The sequence below is a fragment of the Ovis canadensis genome, chromosome 1 (genome assembly GCF_042477335.2).
Source record: "Ovis canadensis isolate MfBH-ARS-UI-01 breed Bighorn chromosome 1, ARS-UI_OviCan_v2, whole genome shotgun sequence".
In the NCBI taxonomy this organism is placed as follows: Eukaryota; Metazoa; Chordata; class Mammalia; order Artiodactyla; family Bovidae; genus Ovis; species Ovis canadensis.
Window position 1 is genome coordinate 15,770,746 of NC_091245.1, and position 19,792 is coordinate 15,790,537.

General features: G+C 40.9%; 1 protein-coding gene, 1 long non-coding RNA gene and 1 pseudogene across 3 annotated transcripts; 2 read left to right on the forward strand and 1 right to left on the reverse strand.

The window, feature by feature from the left end:
* Positions 1-1,404: 1,404 nt before the first annotated feature.
* On the forward strand, positions 1,405-12,868 carry EXO5 (exonuclease 5). Of its 2 annotated transcripts, none has more exons than XM_069587403.1 (3): positions 1,405-1,624; positions 2,430-2,519; positions 10,912-12,868. In XM_069587403.1, exon 3 carries the CDS (start codon positions 10,937-10,939, stop codon positions 12,047-12,049), a length of 1,113 nt encoding a protein of 370 aa, XP_069443504.1. In that variant the 5' UTR covers positions 1,405-1,624; positions 2,430-2,519; positions 10,912-10,936; the 3' UTR covers positions 12,050-12,868. The 2 variants fall into 2 exon arrangements, with proteins under 2 accessions (XP_069443504.1, XP_069443513.1); XM_069587412.1 differs by having other exon boundaries at positions 1,449-1,624; positions 2,462-2,519.
* On the reverse strand, positions 10,202-19,784 carry LOC138439145 (uncharacterized). The gene is made up of 3 exons (XR_011256587.1): positions 19,431-19,784; positions 10,838-11,017; positions 10,202-10,555 (listed from the first exon to the last, which is right to left on the reverse strand). It is a non-coding gene; the product is annotated as an uncharacterized lncRNA (long non-coding RNA).
* Positions 14,136-14,442, forward strand: LOC138439135 (large ribosomal subunit protein eL33 pseudogene; annotated as a pseudogene).
* Positions 19,785-19,792: the final 8 nt, after the last annotated feature.

The following is a 19,792-nucleotide window of genomic DNA, read 5'->3' on the forward strand; positions in this document are numbered from 1 at the left end:
TTTCCCATTTCCAAGAACAAGGATGTTTTCCTACACAGCCACAAAATCACACTCAGGATGTTGGTAATTGGTTATCTAATTATCTAATATATGTCACATTTAACTTCTTCAACAGACCCAAAATGTCCTTTGTAGTTTTCTTTATTATTTAACATTTTTTTAATTTTTAAATACCACTTTAGTATTCTTGCCTGGGAAATCCCATGGACAGAGGAACCTGGTCAGCTACAGTCCACAGGGTTGCTAACAGCTGGACACAACTGAGTAAGCGTTCATGTATTTTTTAAAAGAAATATTTCCCTATTATGAAGTCCAAAATGTATTTAGGTCTTAAATCCTCCTGGAATTGATATTTGTGATGAAATGAGGTAAGTGTCTCATTTTATCTTTTCTCCATAAGGATACCCTATTGTCACAGACCCTCATTGAAAAGACCATCTTTTTTTCCTCCATTGCTATGTGATGCCACCTTTGTCACAAATCAAGTTTGCAAATACATTATTAAAAACTGTGTTTTTTAAAACAATGATCGTCATATCAGTCAGACTAGTGGTGGGGGGAAGGATCCATTGGGAGTTTGGGGTTGACATATATATACTGCTATATTTAAAATAGATAACCAACCAGGACCTACTGTATAGCACAGGGAACACTGCTCAATATTCTGTAGTAACCTAATGGGAAAAGAATTTGAAACAGAATTGCTGTTGTTTAGCTGTTGTGTCCAATTCTTTTGTGACCGGGTGGATTGTAGCCTGCTAGTCTTCTTTGGCCATGGGATTTTCCAGGCAAAAATACTGGAGTTGGTTGCCATGTCCTGCTCCAGGGAATCTTCCCAACTCAGGGATCGAACTGGGATCCCTTGCATTGGCAGGTGCCTTATTTACCACTGAGCCACCAGGGAAGCCCCCCTCCCAAAATATATACGTGTATATGTGTGAGTCACTTTGCTGCACACCTGAAACTAGTACAACATTGTTAATCAAAAGTGCTCCAATATAAAACCAAAATTAAACAGAAGAAAAAGTCAGACTACTGGTCTTAGGAAGGAGGCAGAGAGTGCATTTGTGAAGCGCCTGACACTATTCTAGTTTTGCTCTACATGATGACATGTCTGTTCAATGACTATTATACTTATCTTTCTAGTTCATAATATGATTGTGTTATATTTCCTAACAAAAGGGTTAGCTAAAAAGTAAGCAAATAGAAAAAAGAAATACATTGATGAGACGAGTGCCAGCATCTTTGAAAAGTGAGTTTGTGGCTTTTCTCTCCGCTGGGGAAGCTGGTGCGAGATGCAAAGAACAATATACAGAATCCAAGGTGGCAAAGCGCAGACTCAGCACTAACGCTTACTCGCACCAGGACCCCGCTCCGATCCGCAGCTAGCGGCTTGCCAGTCTTGAGTCGCAAGCCGGTTAAGACTAAGCGGCGCCGCAGAGGCCTCTGGGAGGGGGCGGTCCTTGGGCAGCTGCTGGGCCTTGTGGGCGTCGTCTCCGGCGGCTTTCTTGAGAAACCGTCCTTTCAAGAAAGAGGACCTGATTAGTACCTAAGGGAGAGTCCGGGAGCGGTTGCGAAGCTCGAGAGGAGCAGGTGAAGTCCTGGAGTCGGAGGCGTATCCAAGGTTAGGAGGGTTAGAAGAAGGCCGGCGAATGCGGGCGGCGGGCTGAGGGGCTGCGTTTTGGAACCCTGGGATCTGTACCCGCGGTTACGACGTCCCCCTATCGCCTTCTCCGGGTGGGAACGGCTCCGGAGAAGCGGTTTATCTCGTCTGTTCCTGTGGGTTGAGGACCTTCTCACCTTGGAAGACCGTGCTGTCGGCTGGGACCCCTTCCCGAAGCCAGCGATCCCCTTCTCGCCGCTCCTCTAGCACCTTGTAGGGAGTGCTCAGTAAACTTTTGGGCATGCTTGAGATTCCCGGGGAGACAGTGGTTTGGGGACGGTGGGAAGGTCCCCGCTGAAAGCAGAAGTTTCTGGGACCGCAAGTCCGGGCTTGTACCGACCATGTCAGAATATTGGTGGTAAAGCCAGTGGCAGTTCCGGAGGCATCAGGAATCCGTCAGGGAGGAAAAGCCTCTGCATTTGATATCTCTTTCTGAGCTTCTGAGCCAGGTTGGGGCTGGAAGAGGGAACTGACCTCGGAGTTGCTGGGAGATCTTCGCTATTGCTGACACTTTTAGTTGCTGGAAGCAGGGATTGCATCGAGTGTCTGCATCCAGGGTGTGGGCAAAACGAAGAAGTTAAGGAGAATTTGCCCGTAAAGAGAGGCAAGCATTACCTAGGATCTGGGTGGGCAACAGTCTGTGCGGTGAGGATCAGAGAGGAGGAAACACCACAGTGTGAGGGACTGGTCAGGTGAGAAAAGACCCAAAGTTGCTCTTTTACCACAGCAAGTCCGGCGGTTGCTAATCTGGATTCTCCAATTTCAGACCTGGTCTTTCAGAGCTTTCTCCTCCCCCAGACTTGTCAGTTTAGCATTCTGCCTTTCCCTGTGAGGAGGAAGATCAGCCAAGTCCCAGGTGAGTAGAAGTTTTTTTTCCTCTTAAAATTTATTTTAATTCGACAGAGGGAATAGATACACCACCTCATGTCTTCCTTGGGAAGGAGGAGACCCACATTTGTTGAGTGGCAGTGTCTACTGTGTCATCACACTATCATTTGGGTAGCTGAGTACTGTTGGAAAGTGTTAGTCACTCAGTTATATCCAACTCTGTGACCCCATGGACTGTAGCCCACCAGGCTCCTCTGTCCATGGAATTCTCCAGGCAAGAATACTGGAGTGGGTAGCCATTCCCTTCTCCAAGAAATCTTCCCAACCCAGGGATCGAACCCAGGTCTCCTGCATTGCAGGTAGATTCTTTACCAGCTAAACCACCAGAGAAGCTGGTGTTGGCAGAAGTACTGTTGGAAGAAGTACTCTAATTTTAAAGATGTGTCAGTAGCCTCAGTAAAATGAAAAAGAGTACTTTTTGCCCAAGAGTACTCGGAAAGCAAGTAGCCTACTACTTAATACTATCGACCTAGTCAGATTCAGAGTCCAGAGCTATAGGACCTCCAGACTCTTGACACTATGCCGGTGTTTCCCAAACATCTTATTCACTTACCACCTATTTATGCCATACCTGTGCACTACCTGTATTATTCTTATTCTCATATTTTTAATTTTTAACTTTTATTTTAAAAAACAAACTTGCACTGAGAAACACTGTATATGAAATTATGCATTTGCTAGATGCTCTAAAGTCTTTATATTTATTCTAAGATGTATCTGAAAGTGTTGATCTATGTACTATGTAAAATCATCTCCTGTCAAAAAGATACAGACTGCAATTTGGGACAGGGTGCATTGTCATGCCTTTTTAACTTTTGTTTTTTGATGAAGGGTAAAGATTCTCTCCCACTTTCAGGGACTTCATTGTCCAAATAACATTACTCATTTTGAAACTATCATTATCTAAGACCCACTTATAGTTTAAGACACTTGTGCAAATGTGCTCCTGTGTTTTATTACTGTTGAAGTATCCTATAAAGCAATAAATTAATAGGATATACCCAGAAGTCTGAGCATTGTATTACCTTTGTTTATTGCAAATAACTTTTCTTTCAGTTATCTGTGTCTTCTTTCTTTGGGGGAATTTAGACTATTTAAAAATTAGTTAAGTACAATGACAGCTAATATTTATACCATTTTCAAGGTACCAATTGTTAAACTTTTACCATGGGAGTTGGTGAATGCATCTCTTTTATTGTTCATTAGAGTAGCAAGGAGGAAATTTGGCGTATAACCTCAATCAGCTTAGATTCTGTGTCAAATTATTTTCCTGGACACCCAAAGTCAAATACTAGTGGACTGATCATACTTTTTTTTTTTCTCCTATGAAGGGTTTGTTTTGCCGGAAGTCTTACTTTCGTTTCAGGTTCGAAGGGTTTGCAAACAAAAGAAATAACTCGTTACATACAATTTCAGGTTTTTTTAATAGAAAATTATTTGACTTAATTTCAATATACTATCATTAAAGAAAAGAAATAGAAACAATAGAGAAAAGTAACCGCACATGCATCACCAAATTGGGCTGGTCAATATCCAAATTTAAACAGTGCTGGCAAGCCCCTCGATAATAGCAAGCTGAAGTCCCAATTAGGAAAAGGTCCCAGGCAGTGCATCCACTCCACCGATGAGACTTCACATTGCAGTTTCAAGGGTTTCCACATATTTGTGTGCAAAAATGCAGCTCTGGTTTTACTTTAATTTTTTTACAATGTTGTTTTTTTTAATCTTGTAAGTCATAGGATTTCATTATACCCTGAGCTGTTGGCCAGACCTCCAGGGGCTCAAGAATTCTAAGACCTACTCCCTTTCTTATCTAAAGTGCTGCCTGACTTACTATGCTTGTGGGCAGACACTGAATCTGGGCAGTGTCCGGGCAGGTCAGAAGCCAGGTCAGGGGCATGCCCTCCTGCTTCTGAAGCCTGAACAAGACTTTCTCCATTTTAATTTCCCTAACTGTCAGCCTCAGGGTTGTTTAGACTGAAAGAGCATGTTGTTGTTCAGCCTCTTAGTTGTGTCAGACTCTTTGTGACCCCATGGCCTGTCTATCTCCAACTCCCAAAGCTTGCTCAAACTCATGTCCATCAAGTTGGTGATGCCATCCAACCATCTCATCCTCTGTTGTCCTCTTCTACTTCTGTCTTCAGTCTTTCCCATAGTCAGGGTCTTTTCCAATGAGTCAGTTCTTCACATCAAGTGGCCAAAATATTGGAGTTTCAGCTTCAGTCTCAGTCCTTCCAATGAATATCCAGGACTGATTTCCTTTAGGATTGACTGCTTTGATCTCCTTGCAGTCCAAGGGACTCTCAAGAGTTTTCTCCAACACCACAGTTCAAAAGCATCAATTCTTCGGCACTCACCTTTATTTGTGGTCCACCTCTCACATCCATACATGACTACTGGAAAAACCATAGCTTTGACTATATGGACCTTTGTAGGCCAAGTAATGTCTCTGTTTTTTAATTGCTCTCTAGGTTGGTTATAGCTTTTCTTCCAAGGAGCAAGCGTCTTTTAATTTCATGGCTGCAGTCACCATCTGTAGTGATTTTGGAGCCCTAAAAAATAAAATCTGTCAGTGTTTCCATTGTTTCCCCATCTATTTTCCATGAAATGATGGGACTGGATGCCATGATCTTAGTTTTTTCAATGTTAAGTTTTAAGCCAACTTTTTCACTCTCTTCTTTCACTTTCATCAAGAGGCTCTTTAGTTCCTCTTCATTTTCTGCCGCTATGCTGGTATTATCTGCATATCTGAGGTTGTTGATATTTCCTGGCAATCTTGATTCCAGCTTGTGCTTCATCCAACCCAACATTTCGCATGATGTACTCTGTATATAGGTTAAATAAGCAGAGTGGCAATATACAGCCTTGACATACTCCTTTCCCAGTTTGGAGCCAGTCTGTTGTTCCATGTCCAGTTCTAACTGTTGCTTCTTGACCTGTATACAGATTTCTCAGGAGGCAGGTAAGGTGGTCTGGTAGTCTCATCTCTTGAAGAATTTTCCACAGTTTGTTGTGATCCACACAGTCAAAGGCTTTGGCATAGTCAATGAAGCAGAAATATTTTTTCTGGAACTCTCTTGCTTTTTTGATGATCCAGTGGATGTTGGCAATTTGATCTCTGGGTCCTCTGCTTTTTCTAAATCCAGCTTGAACATCTGGAAGTTATCAGTTCATGTACTATTGAAGCCTAGCTTAGAGAATTTTGAGCATACTTTGCTAGTGTGTGAGATGAGTGCAATTGTGCGGTACCTTGAACATTCTTTAGCATTGCCTTTCTTTGGGATTGGAATGAAAACTGACCTTTTCCAGTCCTGTGGCCACTGCTGAGTTTTCCAAATTTGCTGGCATCTTGAGTGCAGCACTTTCACAGCATCATCTTTTAGGATTTGAAGTAGTTCAACTGGAATTCCATCACCTCCACTAGCTTTGTTTGTAGTGATGCTTCCTAAGGCCACTTGACTTTGCATTCCAGGATGTCTGACTCTAGGTAAGTAATCACACCCTCATGGTCATCTGGGTCATGAAGATCTTTTTTGTATAGATCTTCTTTGTATTCTTGCCACCTCTTCTTAATATCTTCTGCTTCTGTTTAGGTCCATACCATTTCTGTCCTTTATTGTACCCATCTTTGCATGAAATATTCCCTTGGTGTTTCTAATTTTCTTGAGAGATCTCTAGTCTTTCCCATTCTATTGTTTTCCTCTATTTCTTTTCATTGATCACTGAGAAAGGCTTTCTTATTTCTCCTTGCTATTCTTTGGAACTCTGCATTCAAATGGGTATATTTTTCCTTTTCTCCTTTGCCTTTTGCTTCTCTTATTCTCTCAGCTATTGGTAAGGCCTCCTCAGACAACCATTTTGCTTTTCCATTTCTTTTTCTTGGTGATGGTCTTGATCACTGCCTTGTGTACCATGTCACGAACCTCCATCAATAGTTCTTTAGGCACTCTATCTATCAGATCTAATCCCTTCAATCTATTTGTCACTTCCGCTTATAATCATAAGGAGTTTGATTTAGGTCATACCTAAATAGTCTAGTGGTTTTCCCTACTTTGTTCAATTTAAGTCTGAATTTGGCAATAAGGAGTTCATGATCTGAGCCACAGTCAGCTCCTAGTCCTGTTTTTATTGACTGTATAGAGGTTCTCCATCTTCAGCTGTAAAGAATGTAATCAATCTGATTTTGGTATTAACCATCTGGTGATGTCCATGTGTAGAGTCTTCTCTTGTGTTGTTGGAAGAGGGTTTTTGGTATGACCAGTGCATTCTCTTGGCAAAACTCTGTTAGCCTTTGCCCTGCTTCATTTTGTACTCCAAGGCCAAACTTTCCTGTTATTCCAGGTATCTCTTGACTTCCTACTTTTGCATTCCAGTCCCCTATGATAAAAAGGACATCTTTTTTTGTGTTAGTTCTAGATGGTCTTAGAGGTCTTCATAGAAACCATTCAACTTGTTTCTTTGGCATTAGTGGTTGGAGCATAGACTTGGATTACTGTGATACTGAATGGTTTGCCTTGGAAATGAACAGAGATCATTCTGCCATATTTGAGACTGTATCCAAGTACTGCATTTCAGACTCTTTTGTTGACTATGAGGGTTACTCCATTTCTTCTAAGGGATTCTTGTCCATAGTAGTAGATATAATGGTCATCTGAATTAACTTTGCCCATTCCAGTCCATTTTAGTTCACTGATTCCTAAAATGTTGATGTTCACTCTTGCCATCTCCTGTTTGACCACTTCCAATTTACCTTGATTCATGGACCTGACATTCCAGGTTCCTATAAAATATTGTTCTTTACAGCATCAGACTTTTCTTCCATCACCAGTCACATCCACATCTGGGTGTTGTTTTCGCTTTGGCTCTGTCTCTTCATTCTTTCTGGAGCTATTTCTCCACTCTTCGCCAGTAGCATGCTGGGCACCTACTGCCCTGGGGAGTTCATCTTTCAGTGTCATATCTTTGTGCCTTTTCATACTGTCCATGGGATTCTCAAGGCAAGAATACTGACCTGGTTTGCCTTCCCTTCTCCAGTGGATCACGTTTTGTCAGAACTCTCTGTGACCAATCCATCTTGGGTGACCCTACACGGCATGGCTCATAGTTTCTGCAACCTGTATAGCGACTTTTTTGGCTACCAACTGGAAAATGGACTTGATCAGCTAAAATAAATCTTTGACATTGTAACATGGACAATTGCCCTTGTGAATTGCATAATTCTTTCTCCAATTTTGACTTCTCTTCAGCCAGTTTTAATTTGGCTTCATGTACCTTACAGTAGGCAGAGAGGTCGATCCAGCCTCTCTGACCCAGGGCAGTACATTCTTATCCTTTCTCAATTGGCATGAGCTGCAAACATTCAATAAATTCTAAAGTTTTGGCATGTTTTAATTTGGGGTCTCAGTTCTCACGCAATCCAGTGGATACACCCCATTTAGTAGCTAATGAGCAGTAAGGCAAATCTTCCCACCCGGGAATTAAAAACTTCATTAATCTTAATCTCTTGTGGCATTTTGCTTCATGAATCCTGCTTACAGTGCCAGTTTATATTTTGCCTGAAGTTTTACTTTTCAGGTTTGAAGGAGTCATTAACAAAAGAAACCACGTGTTACTCACAATTCAATTTTTTATAGGCGACTATCTGACTTAATTTCAATCAGTTCAGTTCAGTCGCTCAGTCGTGTCCAACTCTTTGTGACCCCATGAATCACAGCACGCCAGGCCTCCCTGTCCATCACCAACTCCCAGAGTTCATTCAGACTCATGTCCATCAAGTCTATGATGACATCCAGCCATCTCATCCTCGGTCGTCCCCTTCTCCTCCTGCTCCCAATCCCTCCCAGCATCAGAGTCTTTTCCAGTGAGTCAACACTTCACATGAGGTGGCCAAAGTACTGGAGCTTCAGCTTTAGCATCATTCCTTCCAAAGAAATCCCAGGGCTGATCTCCTTCAGAATGGACTGGTTGGATCTCTTTGCAGTCCAAGGGACTCTCAAGAGTCTTCTCCAAAAGAAACAATAGAGAAAAGTAACAGGACATACATCACCAAATTGGGCTGGCCAACATCCAGATATAGACAGCACTGGGAAGACCCTCCTTATACAGCAGCCTGGAGTCCCAGTTGGGAAAAGATCCCAGGTAGTGCGTCCACTCCACAAGTGAGACTCCAAACTGCAGTTTTGGGAGTTCCCACTTAAAAATCCAGGCCGAAAACTGATACATTATCAGTTTTCAAGAAAGAATGCAGTTCTGGTTTTACTTTAATCTTTTCACAATACTGTTTATCTTGTGAGTCACAGAATTTTGTTAAACCCTGAGCACTTGGCCAAACCTCCAGGGGCTCAAGAATTCCAAGACCCACTCCCTTTCTTATCTGAAGTGCCACCTGACTTACTATGCTTGTGGGCAGGCCTGGAATCTGGACAATGTCAAGATGTTTTTAGGGCACTTGGGGAAATTTGAATATGGACTAGAGTATTAGGGAATTATTCATTTTATTAGATGTGATAATATTATAGTTAATGTAGAAGTCTTCTTTGGAAATGTATGCTGAAGCATTTATATTTGAAGCATTATGCTGCCTGTAATTTATATTAAAATAGTTAAACTGAAAACAAAAAGCACCTGAAAGAAGCAAATACAGCAACATGTCAACAGTTGCTAACTAGATTGTGTTCATTGTTCTAGTCTTTCTATCTCCTGTGTTTGTGAAATTGCTTGTTGTAAAGAGAAAGAGTATTTGTCCTGTAGTAAAGTAGTGAGATATTACATGTGAAGCACTTGGTTCAGTGTCTAGCACATTTTGGCTGTGCAGTGCAGCATGTGGGATCTTAGTTCTCCAACCAGGAATTGAACCTGTGCCCCCTGCAGTAGAAGCCTGGAGCCCAATCCACTGGACTGCTAGGGAGTTCCCAATATCCACTATTATGTATAGCAAAATCCAGTAATATTTGTTGGCTTCCCAGGTGGTGCTAGTGGTAAAGAACCCACCTGCTAATGCAGGAGGTATAACAGACGTGGTTTCAGTTCCTGGGTCAGGAAGATCCCCTGGAGGAGAGATGGCAACCCACTTCAGTATTCTTGCCTGGAGGATCCCATGGACAGAGGAGCCTGGTGGGCTATAGTCCATAGGGTCGCAAAAAGCTGGACATGACTGAAGTGATTTAGCAAGCATGCTCATACAGTAATATTTTCAGAGTGTTCACTGACATGTTTTCCGTCATAAGCTAATTTCTTGTGGGGAGAGAAAATAAAACTTAGCAAGAAACATCAATTTCTATAATGTTAGGAGGACTTTATAAAGGCAGTAAAGGTAAAGTATTAATATATCTCAAATAGAAAAAACAACTGATTTTTGCATATTGCTGTGAATATCCTCTTACTACTGTATGCTGTTACTTTGTATATGGGTAGGTCTATTTGTATTTGTCCGTAGTTCGTTTTTTAATTTTGCCACACCGTGTTCCTGAAACAGTCATTGTAGAGCTGATTTTTCTCATGGAATAGTTTGGTATTGAATTTGTTTTCCTAGCCAAGGACTTTGTATTCAGAGGAACTGTAGAAGCAGTCCATGATAAACTGGCAGACATTGCTGCAACATTTACAATGTTCTGTATTTACTTAAAATAATGAAATAATATCCCAAGGCAGTAGAGATTTTACATATATATATAATTTTATTTATTTATTTATGTTTGGCTGTGCTGGTTCTTTTTCGTTGTGCAGGCTTTTCTCTAGTTGCAGCTGGCAGGGGCTACCCTCTAGTTACGGTGCATGGACTTCCCACTGCAGTGACTTCTCTTGTTGTGGAACATGCGCTGTATGGTACGCAGGCTTCAGTAGTTACAGCTCCTGGGCTCTAGAGCAGAGGCTCAGTAGTTGTGACACACAGGCTTAGTTGCTCCTGAGCATGTGGGATCTTCCTGGACCAGGGATCAAACCCATGTCTCCTGCATTGACAGGCAGATTCTTTACTACTGAGCCACCAGGGAAGCCCCAGGAGAGCTTTGAAGGAAAAAGGACAAACCTTAAATCTCCTTTTAAATGAAGAAATTGAGGATGAGGAAAGTGATTTGCTTAAAGTCACATAATATGTTAGTGCCAGATTTAGGAATAAAACTATTTTGCACTTAAAAAATATTTGCCAAGTATTCATATATGGATGATACAGTGAGCCTTATTGTAAACTGCACATGTGCTACAACTCTATGGCATTATTAATTGTTCATAAATTAATAAGCATCTTTAAAGACTATATATAAATAATTAGTTGTGAATCTTTTTTACCTCATTGGAATTCAAAAGTGCTTTTGAGAAATTTTTCATTTGGATAATGCATTTCTTTCATATGATGTGTATAGCCTTTGCCCAATCCAGAGCTGTGCCATGGCAGAGACTGAGGAAGAGGAGACGGTGTCAGAAGAGGCTTCTGGATTCTCAGACTTGAGTGACTCGGAATTTTTGGACCTGGAGGATACACAAGAGTCAAGTGCTTCACCTAGCAAGCCTGGTCCTTCTTATGAATTACCTGGGAAGGATGACAAGTGCATAAGGTTACCAAAATGGAAAAGAAGATTGGATGTCTCATCACCTATGGAGCGATTTCATCTTAAATACTTGTATGTCACTGACCTGTCTACTCAGGACTGGTGTGAACAGCAAATGGTATATGGAAAGGAGTTTTCTGGTTTCTTGACACCTGAGAAATCAGCTATTTTGGATACTGGTGCCAGCATCCATCTAGCTAGAGAACTAGAAGTTCATGATCTTGTGAATATCCCCATCACCAGTAAAGAAGATGCTTGGGCAGTGAAGTTTCTAAACATATTATCAATGATTCCTACCCTGCAGTCAGAAGGGCGCATCAGAGAGTTTCCAGTGTTTGGAGAAGTGGAGGGTGTGCTTCTTGTTGGTGTGATTGATGAGCTGCACTATACAGCCAGTGGGGAACTGGAACTGGCTGAACTCAAGACACGTGGGAACCCTGTGCTCCCTTCAGATGCTCAGAAAAAAAAAGACTGTTTTCAAGTCAGCCTGTACAAATATATCTTTGATGCCATGGTACAGGGGAAAGTGACTGCTGCTAGCTTAATCCACCACACAAAACTGCATCCAGAAAAACCACTGGGACCTTCAGTGCTGAGGCATGCCCAGCAGGGAGGCTACTCTGTGAAGTCCTTGGGTGACCTCATAGAACTGGTCTTCTTGTCTCTAACACTGTCTGACCTCCCACTTATTGATAGCCTGAAAATTGAGTATGTCCACCAAGAGACTGCCACTGTGCTAGGTACAGAGATAGTGACCTTTGAAGAGAAGGAGGTGAGAAGCAAAGTGCAGCATTATATGACCTACTGGATGGGCCACCGAGAGCCTCAAGGGGTTGACGTGGAGGAGGCCTGGAAATGCCGGATGTGCAACTATGCAGATATCTGTGAGTGGAAGAAGAGCGGTGGGTTGACCAGTGCCACGCAGGAGCCACAGCTCAAAAAGGCCAAATAAACAGAAGATGTGCCTTCAAGAACTGGGATGTTTCCTGCATCTAAGGTACTCAGCAGAGTTAAAGAGGACCATTCTCTTCAACCAAGCCTGAATTTCTTGGAAAGTGTTATTTTGGTTCTTTTCATATTTCCTTAGCCTCTAACCTCACAAATCCAAGACCCTGGCTCATAGCTGAGTGGGAGAGATCTGGGATTATACTAACCCTAGATCTTTGCCACAGGTTGCCAAAAAGACAAATGCTTATTATGGCTGGAGCACAATCATTGTTTTCTTAAGAAGATTCTTCCATTTATTTTAAGTCTCTTCCCTACGTTTTTCTCAGTCAAGATTTCTACAAGGTGCTGTAGCATGTGCCAGAATTTCCTTTTTAAGACTGTAATATTCTACTGTGTCAATAGTTTTTAAAAGTAAATGAGAGCAAAGTAGTATTCCAGAGGAGGAGCTGACATGGTAAAAGCTAAAATGTTGCAGAATGATTTATCTCAGATGGATCTGAAACTGGAAATATTACAGTGGTGTCACAGTCCACCGGGTTGTTAGATCCTCACATGTGGAAGCAAAAAATGCAGATGGTTCTGTTGACTTGGGAATAAGGGGAGGGTCTAAGTCCTTGAGGTCTGGATGAAGTGAAAAATGAGCTGTATTGAATTCCAGGTCAGTATCCTAGGAAAACTGATTAAGCCTCATATCAGAATCTGTGAATATGGATCACGAATAAGCTAAGAATTGTTATCCCAGCCTCAGTATCTAATTCCACTGAACTTCACTTCTGCTATTCTTTAATAATGTCTCCAATAAACACAACATTCATTGAATATATTTACTGGGAGTATCTTTTTCCAGTCTGTGGCTTGCCTTTTTATTCTGTCATGATGTCTTTTGATGAACAAAATATTACTGAAGACCAGTTTGAATGTTTCATTAGTGCTTTTGGTATCTCACTTAAGATATACAATATTTTTCAACTTCAACACACTTTGTTTCTTTTACTTATCAGTGTATTTTAGAGTTGTTTCATATTAGTATTTATAGTTCACCTCCTTCCTTTTAGTCGCTGCAAAGGGTTCCATTGTAAAGATATACTGTTTAACTAGACCTCTATTTATATATAATTAAGCTATTTCCTATCTTTTCCTACTACAAACACTATAATAATGTATAAAGTAGAAAGTAAATATTGGTCTTACATGCATACCTGTTAATCCTGAATCCCAAAATAACCATCAATAGGAAGTTGGATAAGGTTCTTCAAGATACTTTTTGGATGTATCAACATATATTTAAATATAAATCAAATACATGTGTTGGGTGTATGTGATTAGACATAAAAAAATCTTCTATAGCGTGCTTTTTTTTTCAGGTGAACATAGAGTATTTATCAAAATAAACTCTTTCTAGGCCATAAAAACAAATCTGAATAAATTTATGTGGATGAAAGTCATACAAAGTATGCTATCTGATCACAATGGAATTAAGTTAGAGTTTGATGACAGATATCTGAACAATCAAAAATTATGTGCAAACTAAATTAACTAAATTACACACCAAAGTGTAATTACACACCTATGAGTCAATAAAGTTATCACAAAAAGAGAAATTATTTCTATTTAATTGAAAATGAAAATATCCAGAAATGTGTGGGAGGCAGTAAATTTCAAGGAAATTGATAACACTAAATGCCTAATTGGATACCTAACTGACACCACTAATGCCACCAATTGGAAAAGAAGAAAGATCTCAAATTACTGACCTCAGTGTCCCCATTAACTAAAAAAAGGAGAGAAAATGAAATTCAAAGAAAGCATAAAAATGAAATAAGCAACAGAGCTGACATTAATGAAATAGAAAAAGATAATATAGAAAAATCAATGAAACAAAAAACTGATTCTGAGATCAGTAAAACTGGTAAGTTCTAGCCAGAGCAATTAGGGTAGGAGTGGGGAGAGGGAAGACACATGACCAATATCAGGAATGAGGTGACAGCACTACAAATATTATGGATATTAAAAGAAAATAAGGGACTATTATGCAGCCACCTTGGATCCTGTGGAGGCCTGCTAGGAACAGGACTTCTAAATTGACAAATATGTCTGGACGGCTGTGGTCCAAAGCCATTTTTGCTGGCTATAAGTGGGGTCTACAGAACCAGAGGGAGCATGCAGCTCTCCTGAAAATTGAAGGTGTATATACTTGAGATGAAACGGAATTCTGTCTAGGCAAGAGATGTGTTTCTGTGTACAAAGCAAAGAACAACACTGTAACTCCTGGCAGAAAACCTTAGTAATCAAGCCCATGGAAACAGTGGCATGGTTCCTGCCGAATTCCAAAGCAACCTTCCTACTGAAGACATTGAACACAGAATCCATGTAATGCTGTACCCTTCGAGAATTTAAACTTACTGGAAAGTAAATAAGGTGTGGATTTATTTTAAAAAAAAGGGGGGGGGGATATGAAGAAGAACTTTATGCCAATACATTTGACAGCTTAGATGACAGAAAATTTCTTTGAAAGATACAAGCTACCAAAGCTCTCTCAAGAAATTTGTAACCTAAATAGCCCTATATCCAACAAAGAGATTGATTTTGTAGTTTAAAACCTCCCCACAAAGAAAGCTCTAGGCCCAGATGATTTACTGCTGAATTCTACCAAATATTTAGAAATGACACTGAAGTCTAGACAAACATCCAGAAAATGGGAGGGAAATTTCCCTACTCAGTGATACAAGTCCAGGTTGTCTACTTGTGTTTCTGACCTGCTGGCTATGGGTCGGAGGTTTCAATAACCTCCTCCTTGGATTTGATTAATTTACTCGAGTGGCTCACAGAACTCAGAGAAACATTTTACTTACTAGACTACCAGTTTATTATTAAAGGATATAACTCAAGAATTGCCATATGGAGAGATGCATAACATAAGGTATCGGTAAAGGGTACAGATCTTCCATGCCCTCTATGGGTACATGGCTCTCCCCACACCTTCACATGTTCACCAACCTGGTTGTGAGCAGGAGTTACTCTCTAGTTATTGTGTGGGCTTCTCATTGTGGTGGCTTCTCTTGTTGCAGAACATGGTCTTTGGGGTGCATGGTCTCAGTAGTTGTGGCACACAGGCTTAGTTGCCTGCAGTATGTGGAATCTTCGAGACCAGGGACTGAACCTGTGTCCCCTGCATTGGCAGGTGGATTCTTAACACTGGACCACCAGGGAAGTCCCCTTTTGGGGTTTTATGGAGTCTTCATTACATAGCCATGACTGATTAAATCATTGGCCATTGGCAATTGATTCAACCTCCAGCCTCTCTCCCTTTCCCATAAGTTAGGAGATGTGAGACTAAAAGTTCTAACCCTCTAATCATGTGGTTTGGTTTTCCTGACAGTCAGCCCTCATCCTTAGGTGCTGTCCAAAAGTCGCCTCATTAACCTAACAGTAGACATGCTCATTCTCATATCTTGGGAAATTCCAAGAGTTTTAGGAGCTCTGATTCAGAATTGGGCATGAAAGCTAAATACAAATAAATCAAAGAAAGTAAACAGGAAAAAGAGAAATGAAGGATGGTTCCTAAATTTTTGCTCAAGTAACCAGGTGAGTGATATATTTATTGAACTAAGAGAAGTGTTATAGTGGGAGTGTGGGTGGGGACAGGATTAATAGGTTGATTTGAACATGTGAAGTTGAAGGTTTTAAGGGGAGATTTCAAGTAGGCATAAGGAATTAGGGCTCAGAAATTCAGGGGAGAGATGAGGGCTGGAGATACAGATTTGTCAGTTAAATCAAATAAATTTGTCATCAAATAAATAGTATTTAAAATTGTGGCAGTGAATGAGACCATTTGAGGAAAACTTCAAAAAGAAAAGACCCAAGGCCAAGTATTCCAACATTTGGAGGTGGAATAGAGGGAGATTATTCAATAAAGAAAATAGAGAAATAGTGAGGTGGGAGAAATTATCTTTTGTGAGATGTAGAAAACAAGGAAGTATTTCATTTATCTTAAATGCTGTTGAAGTCAAATATGATGAGGACAAAGAAAGCCCATCTAATTTTTCAGTTGGAATTTCATTGGTAAATTGACAAGAGCAGTTTCAGGAGTGTAGTTATGGTCAAGAAGCCAATTAGAGTGGACTTAAGAGAGAATTGGAGGTGAGAAAATGTAGGCAGAACCAAGAAGCAACCCTTTAGAGAAATTTTCCTAGGAAAGAAAGCTAGGGTATTTCCTTGGTGGCCCAATGATTAAGACTTCGCTTCCACAAAGTGACCCAAGCCATTGGAGGTGTTGGTCAACCATCTCTGAGAGGCAGGCCTGGGCCCAGCCAGTGCCAGCCAAGCATCCTTAGGTAGGATAGGGGGCATCATGGGACCCCTCGTGTTGGGGGACAGTGCTGTCTGGTTGATTCCACTTGGGGGCAGGAGGTATATTTGTTTATTCTCTTGGTTTCACCCGTTGGATCATTGAAAAAGCAAGAGAATTCCAGAAAAACATCTACTTCTGCTTTATTGACTATGCTAAAGCCTTTGACTGTGTGGATCACAACAAACTGTGGGAAATTCTGAAAGAGATGCGAATACCAGGCCACCTGACCTGCTTCCTGAGAAATCTGTATGCAGGTCAAGAACCAACAGTTAGAACTGGACATGGAACAACAGACTGGTTCCAAATTGGGAAGGGAGTATGTCAAGGCCGTATATTGTCACCCTGTTTATTTAACTTATATGCAGAGTACATCATGCGAAATGCTGGACTGGAAGAAACACAAGCTGGAATCAAGATTGCTGGGAGAAATATCAAAACGAAGATCTTGGCATCCAGCCCCATCACTCCATGGGAAATAGATGGGGAAACAGTGGAAACAGTGTCAGAGTTTATTTTTTTGGGCTCCAAAATCTCTGCAGATGGTGATTGCAGCTATGAAATTAAAAGACACTTACTCCTTGGAAGAAAAGTTATGACCAACCTAGATAGCATATTCAAAAGCAGAGACATTACTTTGCCGACTAAGGTCCGTCTAGTCAAGGCTATGGTTTTTCCAGTAGTCATGTATGGATGTGAGAGTTGGACTGCAAAGAAGGATGAGCGCCGAAGAATTGATGCTTTTGAACTTTGGTGTTGGAGAAGAGTCCCTTGGACTGCAAGGAGATCCAACCAGTCCATTCTAAAGGAGATCAACCCTGGGATTTCTTTGGAAGGAATGATGCTAAAGCTGCAACTCCAGTACTTTGGCCACCTCATGAGAAGAGTTGACTCATTGGAAAAGACTCTGATGCTGGGAGGGATTGGGGGCAGGAGAAGGGGACGACAGAGGATGAGATGGCTGGATGGCATCATTGACTCGATGGACGTGAGTCTGAGTGAACTCTGGGAGTTGGTGATGGACAGGGAGGCCTGGCGTGCTGCGATTCATGGGGTCGCAGAGTCGGACACGACTGAGCGACTGAACTGAACTGAACTGATGCAGATGACACCACCCTTATGGCAGAAAGCAAAGAAGAACTAAAGAAGAGCCTCTTTATGAAAGTGAAAGAGGAAAGTGAAAAAGCTGGCTTAAAACTCAACATGCAGAAAACTAAGATCATGGCATCCAGTCCCATCACTTCATGGCAAATAGATGGGGAAACAATGGAAACACTGACAGACTTTATTTTCTTAGGCTCCAAAATCACTGCAGATGATGACTGCAGCCATGAAATTAAAAGACGCTTGCTCCTTGGAAGAAAAGCTATGACCAACCTAGACAGCCTATTAAAAAGCAGAGACATTACTTTGCCTACAAAGGTCCGTATAGTCAAAGCTATGATTTTTCCAGTAACATATGGATGTGAGAGTTGGACTCTAAAGAAAGCTGAGCACTGAAGAATTGATGCTTTTGAACTGAGGTGTTGGAGAAGACTCTTGAGAGTCCCTTGGACTGCAAGGAGATCAAAGCAGTCAATCCTAAAGGAAATCAGTCCTGAATATTCATTGGAAAGACTGAGGCTGAAGCTGAAGCTCCAATACTTTGGCCATCTGATGTGAAGAATTGACTCAATGAAAAAGACCCTGATGCTAGGAAGGCAGGAAAGATTGATTGATGCAGGAAAGATTGAAGGCAGGAGGAGAGGGGGATGACAGAGGATGAGATGATATCACCAACTCGATGGACATGAGTTTGAGCAAGCTCCAGGAGTTGGTGATGGACAGGGAAGCCTGGCATGCTGCAGTCCATGGGGTCACAAAGAGTCTGACACGACTGAGGGACTGAACTGAACTTCCTTTTTTAGATCATTGCTGTTCTAAACAAATGGTTCTTTGTACTCTGCTTGCAAGTTTTCTGAGTTTGAGTGTTTCCAAATTAAAAGTTAACCCCCCCCTCCAAAAAAAAGACAATGCTCTTTAACTGCAGGAGGTACGGGTTTGATCCTTGGTCACAAAACTACCAAAGCTGCAGGACAAAGTCAAAACATTAAAAAAAAAAGAAAGCAAGCAAGCTAGGAAATGCCACAATTGCTCGAGTGAGCTAAAGTCAAGAAATGATTTTTAAAAAATAAGATATAAAAATATGTGTTTATGACATTGAAAATGCCAGTAAAGTCAAGGGCTTACTAGCATCAAGTGAGATCTTAATGGTGCTGTGTAATAGTACTTCATTTTCTGAATCCATTCACTTCCCCACATTCCTAAATAACATTAGAATCTCAGATGCCACTGATTATAAGATACATCATTATTTTACATATTACTAGGAAAGAAAAAAGACTACCAATTAAACTATGGCATGTCATCATTTGTGAGGTAGCAATTTCACATATGTTGAAATATGAAAAAAATATTAGAATCAATCTAATGCAGAATTTCTTTTCTTTCCTCATATCTCAAACATCTTCTCCCTAAGTTCACTTTGAGCTTCCAATTTCACTTATAAAATAGAAACACTCAGGGAGGATATCTTCATTTTCCCCCCACCAAATCTGTACCTATTGATTCTGCTTCTCCTGTTATTTCAATGAATAAATTGCCCAGGCTCTTGCTTATAACTGATCCTCCCAATTGTGTGCTAGATTCTATCCCTTTTTTCCTCAAGGACTTTGCTCTTGGAACTGTCCTGTCTCTCCTGTATTGTTGATTTTCCCCTCTCCATTGTATCATTTTAATTAGGGTACAAACACTGTAATTTCTTCCATCTTAAAAAAAAAATTCTGAACCCCAAATCCATCTGCAATGGACAGTTTTACTTTCCTGTTCATCTTTTAAAAATTGAAGGAGTATGTCTATAAATACTTGCCTTCTCCCATTGTTTCATCCTACTCCTAATTCTTGTCAGACTTCATCAAACTTCAATCAGTACACCAAAAGGGCATGTTTCAGCCATCCCCACATTGCTCGATCCAATGGTCAATTATTCTCATCCTACCTAAGGTAACAGCAGCAGTTAACTCAATGGATCACTCCCTCCTTGAAACGTTCTCTTCCCTTGATTTTGCAGATCCAAACCTTCCTGCTTTTCCATCTGCCTCAGGATTATTCCGTCTCAGTCTTCTTTGTTGGGTCCTCTTCATGTTTCTGACCTAAGCTACTGTATTACTAGAAAAGACTGAACTGAGTAAAGGCAAATTGTTCGCTTAGCGAACTGCTGACTTAGATTTTCCAGTATTTAAAAATTCTGAGGTCTATAGCTTTTAAACAAAAATGATATCTACATTTCTCTTTTATAAGTGAGCATGTCTCTTCAAGCAGCCCCAGAGATACCAGATCTGGAGTCTCCCTCTAAGGAGG